A 16510-nucleotide genomic window follows, 5' to 3' on the forward strand; every position below is an offset into this window, starting at 1 on the left:
TTACAGAAAGTAGAAATATTGAGTGGCAGGGTTGAAGAATGACCATAGTGACGTAAAAAATACTTACATTCAACACATTCTAGTTCTCATTAAATGAAAAGGTAAATTAATCTATGGCAACAGAGCTTAGATTTCCTTAATACTTTACTATTGCCAATCATTACACAATAAGATTTTACACATACATAACATTACATATAAAATGACTTGAACAGCCAAAGAGTGTTTCAAGAAGCAGCCTGCTTCGACACTTTATAATTTACAAAGTTTCTTCTAGACCATTACATAAACAGACACTTCATTTGTAGAAAAAGTTGAAATAATGAATTTATCCATTAAATCAAAAAACCATTCAGAATAGTATTTAACTGTTAATGAGCAGAAATAACATATACACCAAAATTTGAATACCTTCAAAAATTCCGAGATACAATCTGTTAACTGTTTGTGGCCTTGGATATTTAACTCCAGTTCATAAAACTTTGATAAAAGCTTAGACTCTCTGCCACACTGATTGCAACTATAATAAAATAGAGTGATAAAATTAAGATCAGAGTGGGAAAAACAATAAAGTTCTACTGTATTACACCCTAGAAATATGGAAAGCATTTATTATCTAAGTTCTCCTTCACAGAAATTGTTTATGCTATGTAGATTTAAAAAATAAAAACAGAAGGTGATTGGTGAGGCCATGTAGTTTATGATTAGGAAAGTTTTTAAGAGTTATTTTACATTTACTCTTAGTATTCTAGCTGGCTCCGATCTGACTCTCTTAACTGACACCACAGCCGTAAAACAAATGGCAAGAGCTCAACCACATACAGTTCCCAACACCTGGACGGGTTCAACTGCAATTATCAAGTCAGTTGTTTATGCATTCCCATGGCAATGTATTGCTATAAATATTTCAGGTCCCATGATAACCCGCTAAAGCTATAACTTGGAACTGAACTGAAAATTAGATAACACAAGCAACGGTCTTAGAATAAAATGTACTATGAAAAAGCTGAAACACACTTACACAGTTACGTAAGCATATTCCCCACAGAACTGCTGTTGGACAATGTTCCGCACATCTGGATTCTTTTGTTTAGACAAAGTATCTTCCAAAAGAGACATAAAGAGCTTTGAAAATTCTTGGGCATCCTACAACACAAGTGTGGGTTAATAAAAAGAAAAATCGTATCTTGCTTTTCAACTTCTGATATAAATAGTATAAGTATTCCAGAAACTATCTGTACTTTGAACCCGAGTATTTTCCATTAGTTTGTGCTTACATATGAATTTTCAGAAATGAGATCAAGGAAAATGTGCAATATACTGAACAGTAAATAAATATGTTAATTCAAAATAGAAAAAAAATAATTTTTAAAAAGCATTTCACTTCATTTCCTTCTATAAACAGTCTAAGAAATGCTTGGATAACTTTTTATATTTAAAAAAAATCAAAGGTTCTTACCTGCTGCTGCCCTGTGTCCAAGCCCAGGGCTTTAACGAATCCCGATGGATCAATGTATCGTCTATTACTGTTTTGCAACAAAGCAAACAAGTACTGGAGATGCTCACAAATTGTTTGAGGCTCATAATCTATTTAAAAAAAGTTTGTTTTTCAAAAACTGCTACTTTTTAAAAGACTTCCTTTTCACATGAGAACATAAACACCCTTACATCTCAACTATAGAGTGTTTCATTAGTTTTAAAACTTTAAGAGAAACAAATTAGTAATCACATCTTTTGGAAGTAAAGAGGCAGCCATGGCTGTCTATATGCATCCCCTAAGGCGAAAGGCTATACACCACAAGACAACAATCACAATCATGACTAGCTTCTAGAGTGTCAAATCACAATGAAACATCCATTCCAGTAATAAAGACTATATTTACCATTCGCATAAGATGGCCAAATACTTTAATATAATCTCATGAATGTAGACTTGCCATATATAGAGCAAGCGACAGGAATCTCAAGTAGATATTCAGACCTGAATGAAGATTTACTGTTAAAAATTCTAGAATTTTCAGGTTGCAAATTTAATTAGTTGGGGGAAGATATGCAAATAGAAAGCATAAATCTCAAGGGCCCTAAAAGGCTTGAGTATTATCTTCTATGCCAGTTATCAATTTATGGCCTCTCAGGTCCAAATCCACCCTTCCTTGACTGCTCTGTGATAACAGAGATGAGCTCTGCAAGTATTTCTCCTTTGCCAGCTGGCTCGAAGTTAAGTCTTGTTAGTAGAGGGCACTGGATGGTTGGACTGTGCCTCTTTCACGAGGCTCCAGTAGGGTCCAGCTTTCTAAGGACTCCAGGTTGAAACAGACAGCAGCTTCCCTCGGCACTTCTCTGGTAGCTTCAGTGGAATGCCTCCGGTGAGGCTCCTCCTCTTGAATGACCACCCTGTGAATGACCTCCTGGGCAACCTCTCAGGTCACTTCACAGGGGGTTCTGAGGCCTAGCATCTCCCAGTAGACAGCTTCCAGCATAGTCCCCCACTGGGGCACCTTTTTGGTCATCCAGTGAGCCCTGTCAGTGGTCTCTCCAAAGAGGCCTGGGTCTCAGGTCTGAGCAGCAGAGATCAGGGACTCCTCCGTGGGTGTTCTCTTTCTGCTCAGGGGTAGTGGCTGCTCCCTATGTCTGCTACTTCTGTATTTTTTCAAGTCTTCTTTAATTCTTACTACCCAATTCCTCCATTATTCTAACTTCCTATTAATAATTCTCTATGCTTTCTCTGTTCAATTTATTGTATAGTTTCTGTCTCCTGATCGCACTGGTAGTTCATCTCTTTATTAACAATTGTAACTTTCAAGAAATTAATATTTCATTTGTAAAATAAAGATAAAAATCTTACTTCCTAGGGTGCAAAGGCATTGCAGGCTGTTAAAAGCTATTCAAGTTAAATGTGTATCTACTCCAACCCTCTTATTTTACAGGTTATATACTCCATAAGATCTTAAGTAACTCATACTCAGCTGCTGCTGATTTTCCTATCTGTAAAATAAGGGAGTGGTTGAGCTGAGACTATAACTCACATCCCATCATTTCCAACATAAACCCTTTCCACTCTACTGCACTGTGCCTGTAAAGATAACAGCAGAAATGTACATACACTCTTATCAGAGAACAAGGTGATGAACTTTGGTGAAATATTAAAATTTATGTTTAGAAAATTTTGAAAAATTTCTTGAAGACATACATTAAAGCCACAATATCCAAAGAAGGCCACGGTACATCACTTTATGAAACAGAATTTTAGTTTTCATTTATTATTTAACTGTCTTCTCATTGGTAAACTTATACTTCAGCAAAACAATGCAAAAATTAAAAACGATATATTTTATATGACTCACCTTTGACATACACTATTACTTTCAATACTTAACACACTATCCGTCTAGATTTAAATAATCAGAACTATAATTTTTGGGGAAACAAACTTAAGAATTTTGAAGCCCTGTGTTTTGAAGCAAAGATTACCATTAACAAGGACTAAGACTCTAAAGTATTACCATGGTCTAGAGGGCTGCGAGAAAATGCAGGGCTTACAAATCCTACCTTTTCTTCTTCTGAGCAATCAGATCATATAAAAGGCAGCACAGGATTTATAGATGAAAACAAGAGTTGCAAGTTCCCAACGTGGCACTTCCAAACATATGTAACCTTACACACTCACTCCTTCCACCGTCACCCCCAACTTTGAGAAGGAGAAAAAACTGGTTCATTCCATGAAAGTTCCATCTCAAAGAAAATAATCTCTGATACAAGTTAATATCAATTAGGATTAACGGTACACATACTGTGCATGAAAAAAAACTAAGTAATTCTGGTAGAAAGTTTGAAACTGATTCTGTCTAAATCTGCAACGAGCACAGTCGCACATTAAGGGCTGATTTTGCCAAGGTTGGTGAATTTAATCTTAATTTTAGAAGTTATCATCTAAGTGAGCTTATTTGAGAACAAAGACAAAAGATTAGAGTTACATTGAAGTATTTATTAAGTCTCTCAACATAGGCAAAAGAGTAACCTTGTCTGCTTTATTGACTGATTTTTATCAATCACTAGAAACAGACTTAAATCACAGCATATTACATAAAGAAACTACAGCTGTAAAGTACATAAGAATAACCAAACATATTTCCCTCACTAGAATATTGGCCACTTTGTATATAAATGATAAATATGTAGAAAAAGAGGAAAACAATTTTGAATCCTAAAAATGTTTATAAAGGACCTAGCACTGTGCCTGGCACATAAGGAGCACTCAGAAGTAACTTCCTCTCTTTGGTTGGTTCAGAAGTGACCTTGCTGTAAATATATGCAGAAGTGAACCCTTCCCACACCATCCCCACTGACCTTTCTCTTCTTGGATGCCATCTTCAATCATGTAGTCGCTACAAGTACTTGGACACAAGTATAGAGCCTGCCGAAGCTCCAAGTTGAGAAACCACACTTGAAGAAATGTGTTGACATAACAAGTAGCTCCAAGGTTAGTGAGGCCCACAAATGAGTTCTGCGAAAGTGGAAAATTTACAATTATAAAATCAATTTCCCTTTAAATAAATTAAAAAAACAACAACAACATTATTTTTTAAATTTCAGACTAAAATTTTTGTTACAACTGTCTCAACCAACACAGTACAACCACCTTAAGCCTCTCTAGGCCAGGGGTAGGGAAGCATTTTCATGAAAGCCCCATTTGGGTTGACTACAGGATTGGAAAAGATTAGGACAACACCAAAGCTCATCTCTAGTCTTCTGGTCACCTTCTAGTCTTCTGCAGCCACTTAATCTAAAATGACAACAGTAGGCTCTAGGAAAGATCAGCTTTGAACATGGGCACCTAAGGTTTGTTCATTTGCTATATTCTTAAACTAACAGCATTCAGAATGAAAAAACTTCAACCCTATTGATCTGGGAGATGGAGTACAAGGAGAGTTGGTTGCAACTTCTACCAAAGATAAGACTGACAACTTCTGAACTTACAAAGAATCGTTATTTTTAACAAAGAAAATACCTAATACAGTTGATGATTTTGTAAATGCCAGGCTTTATGATTAGAAAATATTAATGTATACTAAAAAAAGTAAAATTATCTGTTATATATATAATATATATAAATACAGACTCAAGAAAGCAAAGCAATATTATGGGGGCTTGTTCCCTTGATTTGCTACCTCCTTTAAAAGACTTTAAAAAGTTCAAAATAAAACACGTAACATTAAAGCAAACATAGAATTAGCATTTAAACCAAAACTATTATTTAAAGGCTCACTGGATCACACAGTTACCTATTTTAAAGCAGACCATAAAGATCTGTTCCAATTAAAGAAGTTTAGAATCTTAAATTCCATTAGTTATCTTAAAGCTACACATAACCTGTGTAGTAATGGTTTCTGATTTAGGCACAAAATGAAATGAAAACAAAACAAACATAGGAAAACCATATAAAATCATTTTAGTCTAACCAATGTACTGTATACTTGAAACTAATTAAAAGAAATAAATAAATTTTTTTAAAAGTCACTTTAAAAATGACGGCTTACCTTTTTTCTCCTCTCACAATTGGGATCATCAATGTTATGAAAACTATTTTCATCTATTTCTCCTAACCAAATATGCTCACCAATCCCAACCAAGCAATTTGGATTTCCTTTGCAGTTTCGTCTGTGAATAAAATACATTTTACTTTAAAAATACCATATTCCATAAGAAACATGCAAATTTAAACTATAATGAAACAACATTTTTTAACTATTTCTCATCTATAAGATTAGCAAAACTGAAAAAGTATATCTCCACATTGTTTGTGAGGTGGTGGAAAACCAGAACTCATTTACTGCTGAAAAGAATGAAAACTGATAGGACTCATGGAGAAGAATTTTGCAATCTCTAACAAATCTATGCATACGGCTAGCTATTTCATTTCTAAGAATTCACCCTAAAGCTACATCTCATCAGTGCAAAAACACATGCTCTAGGTTATTCATTACAGCATTGTTTGTAATTGCAAAATACTGGAAACAATCCAAATAACCAAACACAGGGGATATGGTATGCACACATAATGGAGTACTATGCAACAGTAAAACAAAAAACACAAGATCTCTGAACGGATGTGGAGTAATTTCCAGGATATATTAGTAAGCAAAGTGCTAAGACTTACCTATAGTATGCTATTTTTGTGTGTGAAAAGATAGGTAAATAAATAAGATATCCATGTGTCTGCTAATTCGAGCAGTGAGAAACACAAAAAGGATAAAACTAATGAAATTGGTTACCTACTGGAATAAGAGTAAAAACAGAAGTGACGCTTTTCTGAACATACTTTAACATACACTCCTGAAGTCTGGGCTCATGTGAATGTCACACACACGCACATAGGATGGGGGAGCCCTAAACTGAACACAAATAGAAACATATTTCAACTGAATAACATATCCATGTTGAAAGAGGGGATGGGGGAACTAACCCAAGCAACTTGAACCCAGTCATTAGAAAGCTCATTTAGTAGTGTCCTTAGGCTAAAGACAAAAGGAACAAATGCCAAGCTCTAACAGCTTCCTTTTCAGAGACACCGGTAAAGGATTCTGAATTTTCTGTACATTCTGCAACTGAACAAACAAGAAAATATACAGGGGACGAAGGGAATCAAGATTTGGAGAGGGCAGTGACAAAGAAGAAAGGGATGAAGGATAAAATGAACCTGCAATACTGATTAGGAATGAGAAATAGAAGCCGAAACTCACAGGTCTTAATATATGGAGATAGGTAGATTAGGGGTGCCAGTTAAATACAGAGCAGTAGTTATCGGAATTTCAGATGTAAGACATTTTTACACTAAAAATGTATTGCTGTCTATCTGAAGTTACGTTTGATTGGGCAGCCTAAGCAGGATGGCTTTTCGTCAACTGAAGGCCTAAAAGCAATAACATGAGCACACCTGGCAAACAGATTTTGATTTCTAAATATTCCCCACTCGAAGAACCCAGTACTCCTTGAAGAAATGGCTGTGGCCAAGGATTGGCAAGGAAAGTACAAAATAAACACAGAACAAGTTTCTGTGCCCAAGAAGTAAGGATGTACTCAAAGAATGATGGGGACATGTTAAAAGGACAGCTGAAAGGGAGCTCTCAGTGGCCAACTCTGGAACAATGTGAGCAGCAAAATAAATAACAAGAGGATTATAACTTACTGAATAAAGTAGGACTCTAGTGAGATGAATGGATGGGTGGTGGGGTGGGTGGATGAGTAGATGGGCAATCTCTTCCTTACTGAAGAAAGTCAACTATCTAAGTAAAAGATGGAATTAGGAAATCACCATTTGTCATCTATCAGAATAAAAGAATCAGGAAAGAATCATCAATGGTAGCTAGTGTAGGCAAGTTTGAGAATAGAATATTTACGTAGTCTCGAAGCATCTCAGCACACGTTGTTTATTAATTACAAAAGGAAAAATATTAACTTTGAGTGGAGAAACCTGGCAGATACCACCTTAACCAAGTGATCAAAGTTAAGGTAGCCAGTAATGGGTCTAATTGATAGCATGCACCTCCTGGTGTGATGCTCTAAAGGGAAACATCAGCTAAACCCAAGTTGAGAACTTTCTACAAAATAAGTGTCTTGTACTTTTCCAGTGTCAATTTCACAAAAATACAAAGAAAGACTGAGTAATTATTCCAGATTAAAGGAGACCAAAAAGACACAACAATCGAATGCCACGTATGAGCTTGAATTTTCTTTAATTATAAAGGACATTATCAGGTCACTATGTTCTGAATATTTCAGGTTACCCACTAAAGCTTTATTGATAGCAGTTAAAAGACTGGAAACACGAAAAATGACCAATAATAGGAAACTGATAAAAATAAATAATATAACAAAAACAATGGAAACTATTGTAGTGGGGAGGATAAATTTTTAATATGGATATGTAACAATATGATTAGTTGAAAAAAGCAAGGTACAGTGTTTAAAAATAGGTGTGATAGGCCTGTTTGTTTAGATAAAGAACACAATATAAACTGGAAACCATCTCTAAAGATGTTCACCTCTGTACTTGCTAGCTGCAAATTAAAAGGCTTTCTATGCCCTCCATCACCTTTTATACCTTTCAGACTTAGAACTATAGCATGTACTATATATTCCAAAAATAAGTACTTGTTTTTAATGTTCTGCTTAAAACATTCTTAAATATACTGTCTTCCTGGCTGTAAAAAAATAAAAATGAAAAAAGTTTGGCCAATTTAAGAGCAGTTTTGTCAGGTTAATGTCAAAGCCAAGTTGGAAAATAACTTACTAAAAAAGTAAAAGCAGGGCTGATTCTGTGGAGGAGGATCTAAAAAGAGTTATTTTTTGTGCCTATAACTCATCTCTAATAGGCAAGGATTACTACAAGGGAGATACAATGCTGACAGTAAAAAAAAAACGAAAAAAAAATCACTCCTTTTACACAAAAGTAATTTTTCTCTTCTATCAAGAGAAGATATAAACAAACAACAAACCAAAAAAAAAAAAAAAATCTGATGCAACAACTGAGGTGTAACCCAAAAACTTTCCTTGAATAGGGCAAGAATTTATTAAGATTCTTTTAAAAAAAAAAAAAAAAAAAAAAGACAGCTAGCAGGATTGGACTACAAGGGCCTTTAAGATAGAAAGAGATAACTAGAATGAAAGTGTACCTCTAAAACAAAATAAGTAGGTGCCTATTCTTTCAAAACTGCTTATCAAGGTATAATATCACGTCTCATGTGTGCTTTCTCCTCTTGGACAGAGAAGGTGGTAAGACTTTTTCACATGATTTGGCTGGGAGACAGGCCCTCTTCTAACCATCAAACGCACACATCATTCTCTCAGAAACGGGTTCCAGTGGAACTGTTAAGATTTTAGTCTCCTGTTCCTGACAGCAAAATAATAGAGAAAATCAATTTAAAAAGTAGGCTCTCCTTGTCCTCACTCCTCCCCTCCATACAAAAAAATCATGTGTCCTTAGTCCAAAACTGCTTCAAAAAAAACAAATACAAATACAGTTAACTCCTGAACAACAGGGTTTGAACTGCCTGGGTCCACTTATATGGTGATTTTTTTCAATACAGTACTGTGAATGTATTTTCCTTATGATTTTCTTAACATTTTCTTTTCTCTAGCTTACTTTATTGTAAGAATATAGCACATAATATACCAAATATGTGTTAATCAACTGTTTATGTTATCAGTAAGGCTTCTGGTCAAGAGGAGGCTACTAAGTTTTTGGGGAATCAAAAGTTATACAGCGGATTTATGACTGTGTGGGGTATCAGCACCCTAACCTATCCACTGGAGCGGAGGAAGCAGTGAGATAAATTTAAAGGAGAAAAATTATGATAAAAGAGATGAGAAATGAAGATCTGAAACGTAAGATGACTGCAGAGTTGAAGAGATGGTGCACAGTGGAAATTAACGGTACCTGTTAGTCATCATTTTTGTGGGGAGTAAGGTAAAAAGAAAAAATCAGGTTTTTATGTATATGGCTTAATTTTAAAATCTTTAAAGAAGAATCACTGGTAATACCTTTGAGAATATTCACATCTATAAATTCATAAAATGTTCATTCACCTAACAACCTGATTTCATTTGAAATTCTGAATTCTGATCAAAAGAATCTGAGAGAAAGTAAGCATGCAGCAAAAAGGAAGACATAGCACTAGGTTCCTGGCTAAGCATCTTTCATAATGTGCAGTTACCATCCCCAGGCAGATTTGCTGGCCCTATAGCTGCTCTTTTAAGAAAGAGTTCCAAGATTGGGAGATCTTTCACCAAAAAGGTTTATCCTTTTCATCCTTCTACAATTCAAGCTGCTATGAAACATCTGGCACTATTTACAAGAAGCACTTCATCCAGTGTTCAATTTCTCAGGGTAGGTTGGGGGAAAAAAAACAAGCAAATTAACTATTAAACCAGTGTCAATAAGTCCTCTAGCAGAAAACACAGCTCAGTGTCCAAGCACTGTTTCAAGGATCACCGTAGGGCACCCTATCAGACCTTTAAAGAAGGCCCCTGGCCCATCCTCCTTCTACCATCATGATTTCAAATTGAAAAGAAAAAAAGAAAAAAGAAAAAAAGAAATTTAAGTTACTCACTCCTGCTTGTCAAAACAAAGAAAAGCACTTCATGACACTTCTCAAACTCTGGTAAGGTATTCTCTGCCATGAGATAAACATGATTCATCTTCATGGATCATAAGTTTTAAACAACTATTAGAAGAAAATTTATTGAATCAAGCAGATTTATTATGGACTAGAATACAAATATTTAAAATAAACCCCAAAAAGAATAATCAGGAGGGATTAAACCCTACCAGATACTGAATCATAAGGTAAAGTCCCCCAAATTAAAAATGTAATAGAATAAAAAGTTCAGAAACAGGCCTAAAAACATATGGCAATTTTGCAAGCAATAAAGGCATCCAAATCAGTGAATAAATATAGGTTTTTTAATAAATGGTGGTTGGGACAACCAGGCAGCTATCTGGAAAAAGATAAAGTTGGACTCACTTCACAGTATATTTCAGCACAAATTCCAAATGGGTCAAAGATGTAAACATTAATTGAAACCATAACAATAACACAAGAAAACACTAGTAAATTCCTTTGTAATATTGGTATGACAAAGGCTTTTCTATGACTCAAAATTCAGAAGCCATAAAAGGAAATGTCCATTAATTCGATCTGATAAAAACTTTCTGCATGGCAAAGAAATCCATAAGCAAAGTCAAAAGACAATGATGAAAAAAAATTTGCAACTCATGTCACAGAAATAATCTCTTAATATATAAAGAACTCCTACAAATTGATAAGAAAAACTAATAACCCAGTATAAAAATGGGCAAAGGACACAACAGGCAGTTCAAAGAGAAATATGAATGGCCCATGAGCATGAAAAGTTGCTTAATCTGTCATAAGAGGAATGCAAAATGAAACTACACAAGAGACATTTTGTATTTGTAATCAACAGTGCAGTTTACCAAGTACCCCTTATCCCTCTCTCCTCCTAGACACTTTTTGGGTGAGTGAGACCATCAAACGAGCTCTGGTCAATGAGTTGTAAGCAGAAATGATGCATGTGATTCCAAGACAAGCATTTAACAGCTGCCACAGAAACCCTCCAGAGGAACTGACAATGTTTCAAATGGTGGCAGCTACACTGGGTATCCAAGTGACTAGGATGAGTCAGCCTCCACTCACTCTACACCTAGTTTATTATAATCTTCATGTAGTTTAAGCCAGATATAAACCTTTGTTGTTTTAAACCATTGAGAATGGAAGTTATTTGTTCCCACAGCATAACCTAGTCCTATCCTGACTGATACACTTTATCCTGCCTATCAGACTGGCAAAAATTCAAAAAGTCTGACATGGTCATGAGGAAACAAGCAATCTCTCATACATTACTAGCAAGGAGAAAAAACAGAATGATCTCTATGAAGGGCAATTTCCAATATCTATCAAAATTACTCATGCTTTTATCTTTGACACTCTGCTATCCCATGTGTTTATTCTACAGATTTACCTGCACACATGCAAAACAATTTAAAATGAAAGTTATTTATTGAAACATTGTTAGTAACAGCAAAATACAGAAAAGCCCAATGTTCATTTATAGAGAACTGGCTAAATAAACTACAATAAATCCATTCAACAGTATACAATGTAACTGTATATAATGAGAACCAAAGAGAAAAGGATGCAAATATCCAAAAGTACATGAAAGTTGATAGCAGCTTTTATTTATAAGTCGAAAACTGTAAATGATACAAGCATTCCTCAATAGAATAAACAAATTATCATATATTCATGCCATAGACTACTCAGTGCCCCCCCCCAAAAAACCCTACTGACACATGGTTAATCAACCTTTGAAGCTCTGCCACTTAACAAAAGTGGAATATCATCATTTTCCCAAACCTCAAAATTTAGGGCCTACTAATTTGGGATTCAAAAACTGCATCTTATGAAAAATAATCACTATATCCAAACACCTATAATTAGCATATTAAATCAATTGGCCTGAAATTCTGTATTCTATTAGGGAAAGGGAGATTAGCCAAGCAAAAGAGATTTTAAAAAGTAACTCTACCTGAAAATACTACGAATCTACTTTAATAGGATACCTCCAAATTGGTATTAAAGAAAAAATGTTGGGGATGAGTGATAACTGATAAGTCAAAGTTTTTCCCTGTCTAAAAGGGTTTATATAATAATTAAAAGTTAAAAGTTCTTCCCCCCATTACAGGGAGACTTAGTTCTTCTCCAAGGAAAATGATTTGAAATATTTGAAGTTTTATCCTATTTGGGTAATAATGGTCTAACACTTGAAAATAGAGTATCTTCCAACTTCACTAGTAATCAAAAAATACCACCATTCACTTATGAAATTGACAAAAACAAATAAATATAATACTCAATGACGGCAAGGACAGAGACAGGAATGTTCCTCTAACTGCACAGAGATGGTGGGAGCAAATCTTGCAATACTAATGCATATCAAATGCCTTAAAAATGTTCATGCCACTTTTACAATTTTTTCTAATACTCAGAGAAGTAAACAATATTAATTTACAAGGATGCTCGGAACATTAAAAGAACTTAACCAAAAAGAAGAGGAGGAGGGGAAGGAAGGAAGGAGGGAGAGAAAGGGAAGGGAAAGAAGAAAATAGCAGCCAGGCAGATAAATGCCCAACAGGAATATAGTTAAATATTCTGGGATATGTCATATGGAATATTATGCAATAATTAGAAATTACTTCTGTAAACTATATAATGTCCTAGGGAAACAGTCTTAATATTAAATTAAAAAGCACCTATACAAAATGCAGTTATAACATATTTTATGCACATATAGAAAAATAAAAAATAATTATATTAAAATATTATAACCCTGTTCTCCAGTAGTGGCTTTTAATTGAAATGAGTTCATCAAGTCAGCATTGAGATCAGACTCCTTACAAACTTAATGTAATTATATTTCATTTTACCTTATCCATGCTTCTCAAATTACAGTGCACACAGGTGAATATATCACATACATGAAGTCACAAGAAAAACATACTGTGTCATCCTGGAACCTAAATTTCAATTAGTTTTACTAAAAACGATTATAGACATTTCTTTAAAAATTATGCAGAAAACAATAATTTTTAGACCATACATGAACTTTTGTTTGATTCCATTTCTTTATAAGGCTGTCCCAAATAGAAGGCTATTTTTTTCTTAATAATTAGAACAAAATGGCAGAAGCCGAGGGAAATGAGGTGTAGAGGATTTGCAAAAAATAAAGGGTCTCTTTGCACCAAAAGATACATAAAAGAATGTTCATTGCAGCTTTATTCATAATAGCCAGATACTGGAAAAATTCTAAATGCCATCACCAGTAGAAAGGATAAAGTACATAGTAACAGAATGGAATACTGCGCAGCCCTAAAAATAAACACACTACTGTTATCCACAATGAAGACAAATCTCACAATGTTGAGCAAAAGCCAGACACAGAAGGAACTACAATGCATAATTAATTGTATACAAAATTCAAAATAGGCAAAATAATCTGTTGCATCCAAAGTCAGGGTAGTGGTTACTTTTGTGAAGGGGGATGGTACTGATCAGGTGGAGGCAGAAAATGGGAGGTGAGGGTGTTCTGGAATTCTAGCAACTACATAATCTTGTTGGTAGATATACGATCAAAATGCTTCCTAATTCATCCAGTGTAAATCTTTCGATTTGTGTACCTTTCTGTACATAAAAAATAAATTTTATTTAAGAACCATTAGAAAAAATTTAAGAGGAATTAAGAAGGTCTTGCCTTATCAGATATTTTAAAAATATTATCAAGCACTTAGAACTGTGATCCAAGTACAGGGATACTCAGTGAAATCAACAGCAGAGAATAGGGCTGAGAAACCCAAATTCATATAAGAATTTGTCATATAATGAAGGTGGCTTTTTAACTAGTGGGGCAGGTGTGTGTGTGTGTGTGTGTGTAAGACTATTCAGTAAGTGGTTTAAAAAACTGATTAGCCATTTTGCAATAAATAAAATAAAGATGGATCCCTATCTCAGTCCTTAAATCAAAGTAAGTGCTAAAAGGACAAAGATTGAATGCATAAAATGAAACCACCAGTACTAAAGCAAAACATGAGTGAACACTTCCAAAATCTTGGAGTTAGGAAATCCGGAAACCATAAAGGAAAGCACTGGTAAATTTGACCACATAAAAATATGGGTTTTAATGCACCAAATGGGAAAAAAAACAGTGAAAAAAATTTGGTAAAAAATATCTTTAATAGAAATATTCAATAAGCTCTTGAAAAATCTAAGGAAATAATTAACAATCCAAAACATACAATTCACAGGAGAAATACGAATAGCCAGCAAATTAAAAAGATGTTCAATGCCACTAGCAAAAAAAGGCAAATGAAAATAAAATGTTATTTTTCACTAATCAGATTGGTGTCTGACATAAGAATGCCTGGGGTGGGAAATAAGGTGAATATAGGTGGCAGTGTTAAATGGTATGTGAACTTTATCATCTAACAAAATTTAAAATGGTCATAGCTCCCTTTACCTCAGAGAATCCTCATCTTGCAACCTAGTGAAAATGCTGACTCAACAAAGATAAATGAATAGGGATGTTCACAGCAGCACAGATGCAGTATCAAAAACCGGAAACTCAAAGGTCCATCAACAGGGAACTGATTAAATTATAACATATCTACCTCTACACAATGAAATATCACGTAGCTATTAAAAATAATAAAGCACAGATACATGCACTAATTTGGAGAAAAAAAGATATATTATCAAATTAAAACAAGTTACAAAGGTATGCTGTGACACTCTCTTTTTTTGGAAAATAACAATTATACTGTTTGCTTATATCTGTCTTCTCTCTAAAATATATGTCACATGAAGGAACTTTAACTTCTGGGTCTTTATCCAAGAACCACTCTAGAATACAGGCCCACAGTAGGTAACAAAAATATTTGTTGAATAAAGAATGAATACTTATTCCAGTAAGGCATATAACAGGCATCCAATAAACAGTATTGAATTTAACAAATACACAGAAAGAAAAAAAATCAAAGAATAGTTATACTATCTTAACAATGGTTAGCTATGAGCCTGAGAATAAGGAGGGACTTCACTTGCATTCAAAATTAAGGACAAAGTATTCTCAAAGTGTTAAGTGTGCCAGGCAGCAGAAAGATACAAAACAATGAACAAGAACAAAGACACAGGGAACACAAAACATCTATTAAACCAGTAACATGCATTAAATTAATTTCTAGATTTAATCTGTATTAAGTAGTAAAAGTACAGCATGCAATGAAAATAAAACAAGTGATTATCTTCTGCCAATAACTGTTAACTTGAGGGTATTATGCTACGTGAAAATAAAACAGAGAGACAAATACCATATGATCTCACTTACACATGGAATCTAAAGAACAAAATAAATGAACAAACAAAAAAGAAACAGACTCAGAGAGAACAAACTGATGGCTGCCAGATGGGAGGGGGGTTGGAGGGAAGGGCTGGGTGAAAAGGCCAAGGGATTAAGTAAAAATTGGTAGTTATAAAATAGTCTCAGAGATGTGAAGCACAGCACAAGGAATACAGTCGATAACACTGTAGTAACTATGAATAGTGTCAGATGGGTGCTAGACTAGTATGGGAGATTACTTCGTAAATTACATAAATGTCTAAACACTACCAGGTGCTGTAGGTGCAAAAAAAAATTTTTTTAAACACTACGCTGTACACCTGAAGCTAATGCACAATATTAAAAAATAATAATAATAACTGTTAAACCTGGGTAATGGGTACATGGGGGTTCATTGTACCATTTTCTACTTCTGTGCATACTTAAAATTTGCGATAATTAATTTTTTTTAAATAAAAACAAAAACTAGGTCCCCTGATTTGGTCAGAGGACCCGGGAAAGTTAGCAAGGCAAAAGAGACCAGTACAATTAAAATGAGAGAAAATGTAAACCAGCTGAGAGGAAGGTGTCATTGGAACATTATCAATGAGGAAAAGCTTGATAAAAGTTTAAAAGTGAGGCCTAGCAGTCCTCATCAAGGGTTTTTAAACTGGCATGACACTAGAATGCATTACATTTCTGTGAAGTTTTAATTTTATAATAGTCATGTAATGAGAACAAAATAGACATAATACAGACTTTGAAAATTCATATCAAAACTTTAACTGTCACAAAAGGAATTAACATGGCACCATTTTCCACCTATCAGATCAAAAAGCACAATTAACATAGTGTTCGTAATGGTTGAGGAAACAAGACATTCTTACACACTGACAGAAGAAATGTAAGGTAGAACCATCATTCCAATGGGCTATTTAACAATATGGATTAAACTGAAAAATGTACAGCCCTTATCCACCAGTTTTACTGCAAGGAACTTACTTGACTATTATCCTCACTGTTAGGAAACAAGCCTAGTTTTAAGAATTAAGACACAAAATAC

At 34.4% G+C, this 16510-nt stretch overlaps 1 protein-coding gene across 5 annotated transcripts in view; it reads right to left on the reverse strand.

The window, feature by feature from the left end:
• Positions 1-16510, reverse strand: part of USP48 (ubiquitin specific peptidase 48) — a 65709-nt gene that overhangs the window by 45050 nt on the left and 4149 nt on the right. For 4 of the 5 annotated variants that reach the window (XM_039854695.1, XM_039854696.1, XM_039854697.1 and 1 more), the window contains 5 exons: positions 5538-5658; positions 4348-4504; positions 1460-1587; positions 1022-1146; positions 412-520 (listed from right to left, as the gene is read on the reverse strand). In XM_039854695.1, coding sequence (XP_039710629.1) covers positions 412-520; positions 1022-1146; positions 1460-1587; positions 4348-4504; positions 5538-5658 — 640 coding nt within the window. Of the gene's footprint in view, positions 1-411; positions 521-1021; positions 1147-1459; positions 1588-4347; positions 4505-5537; positions 5659-10109; positions 10129-16510 lie in introns of those variants that run through there. The other variant, XM_039854699.1, reaches the window with a different exon arrangement.

The sequence above is a fragment of the Pteropus medius genome, unplaced genomic scaffold (assembly GCF_902729225.1).
Source record: "Pteropus medius unplaced genomic scaffold, Ma_sr-lr_union100, whole genome shotgun sequence".
NCBI classification, from domain to species: Eukaryota; Metazoa; Chordata; class Mammalia; order Chiroptera; family Pteropodidae; genus Pteropus; species Pteropus medius.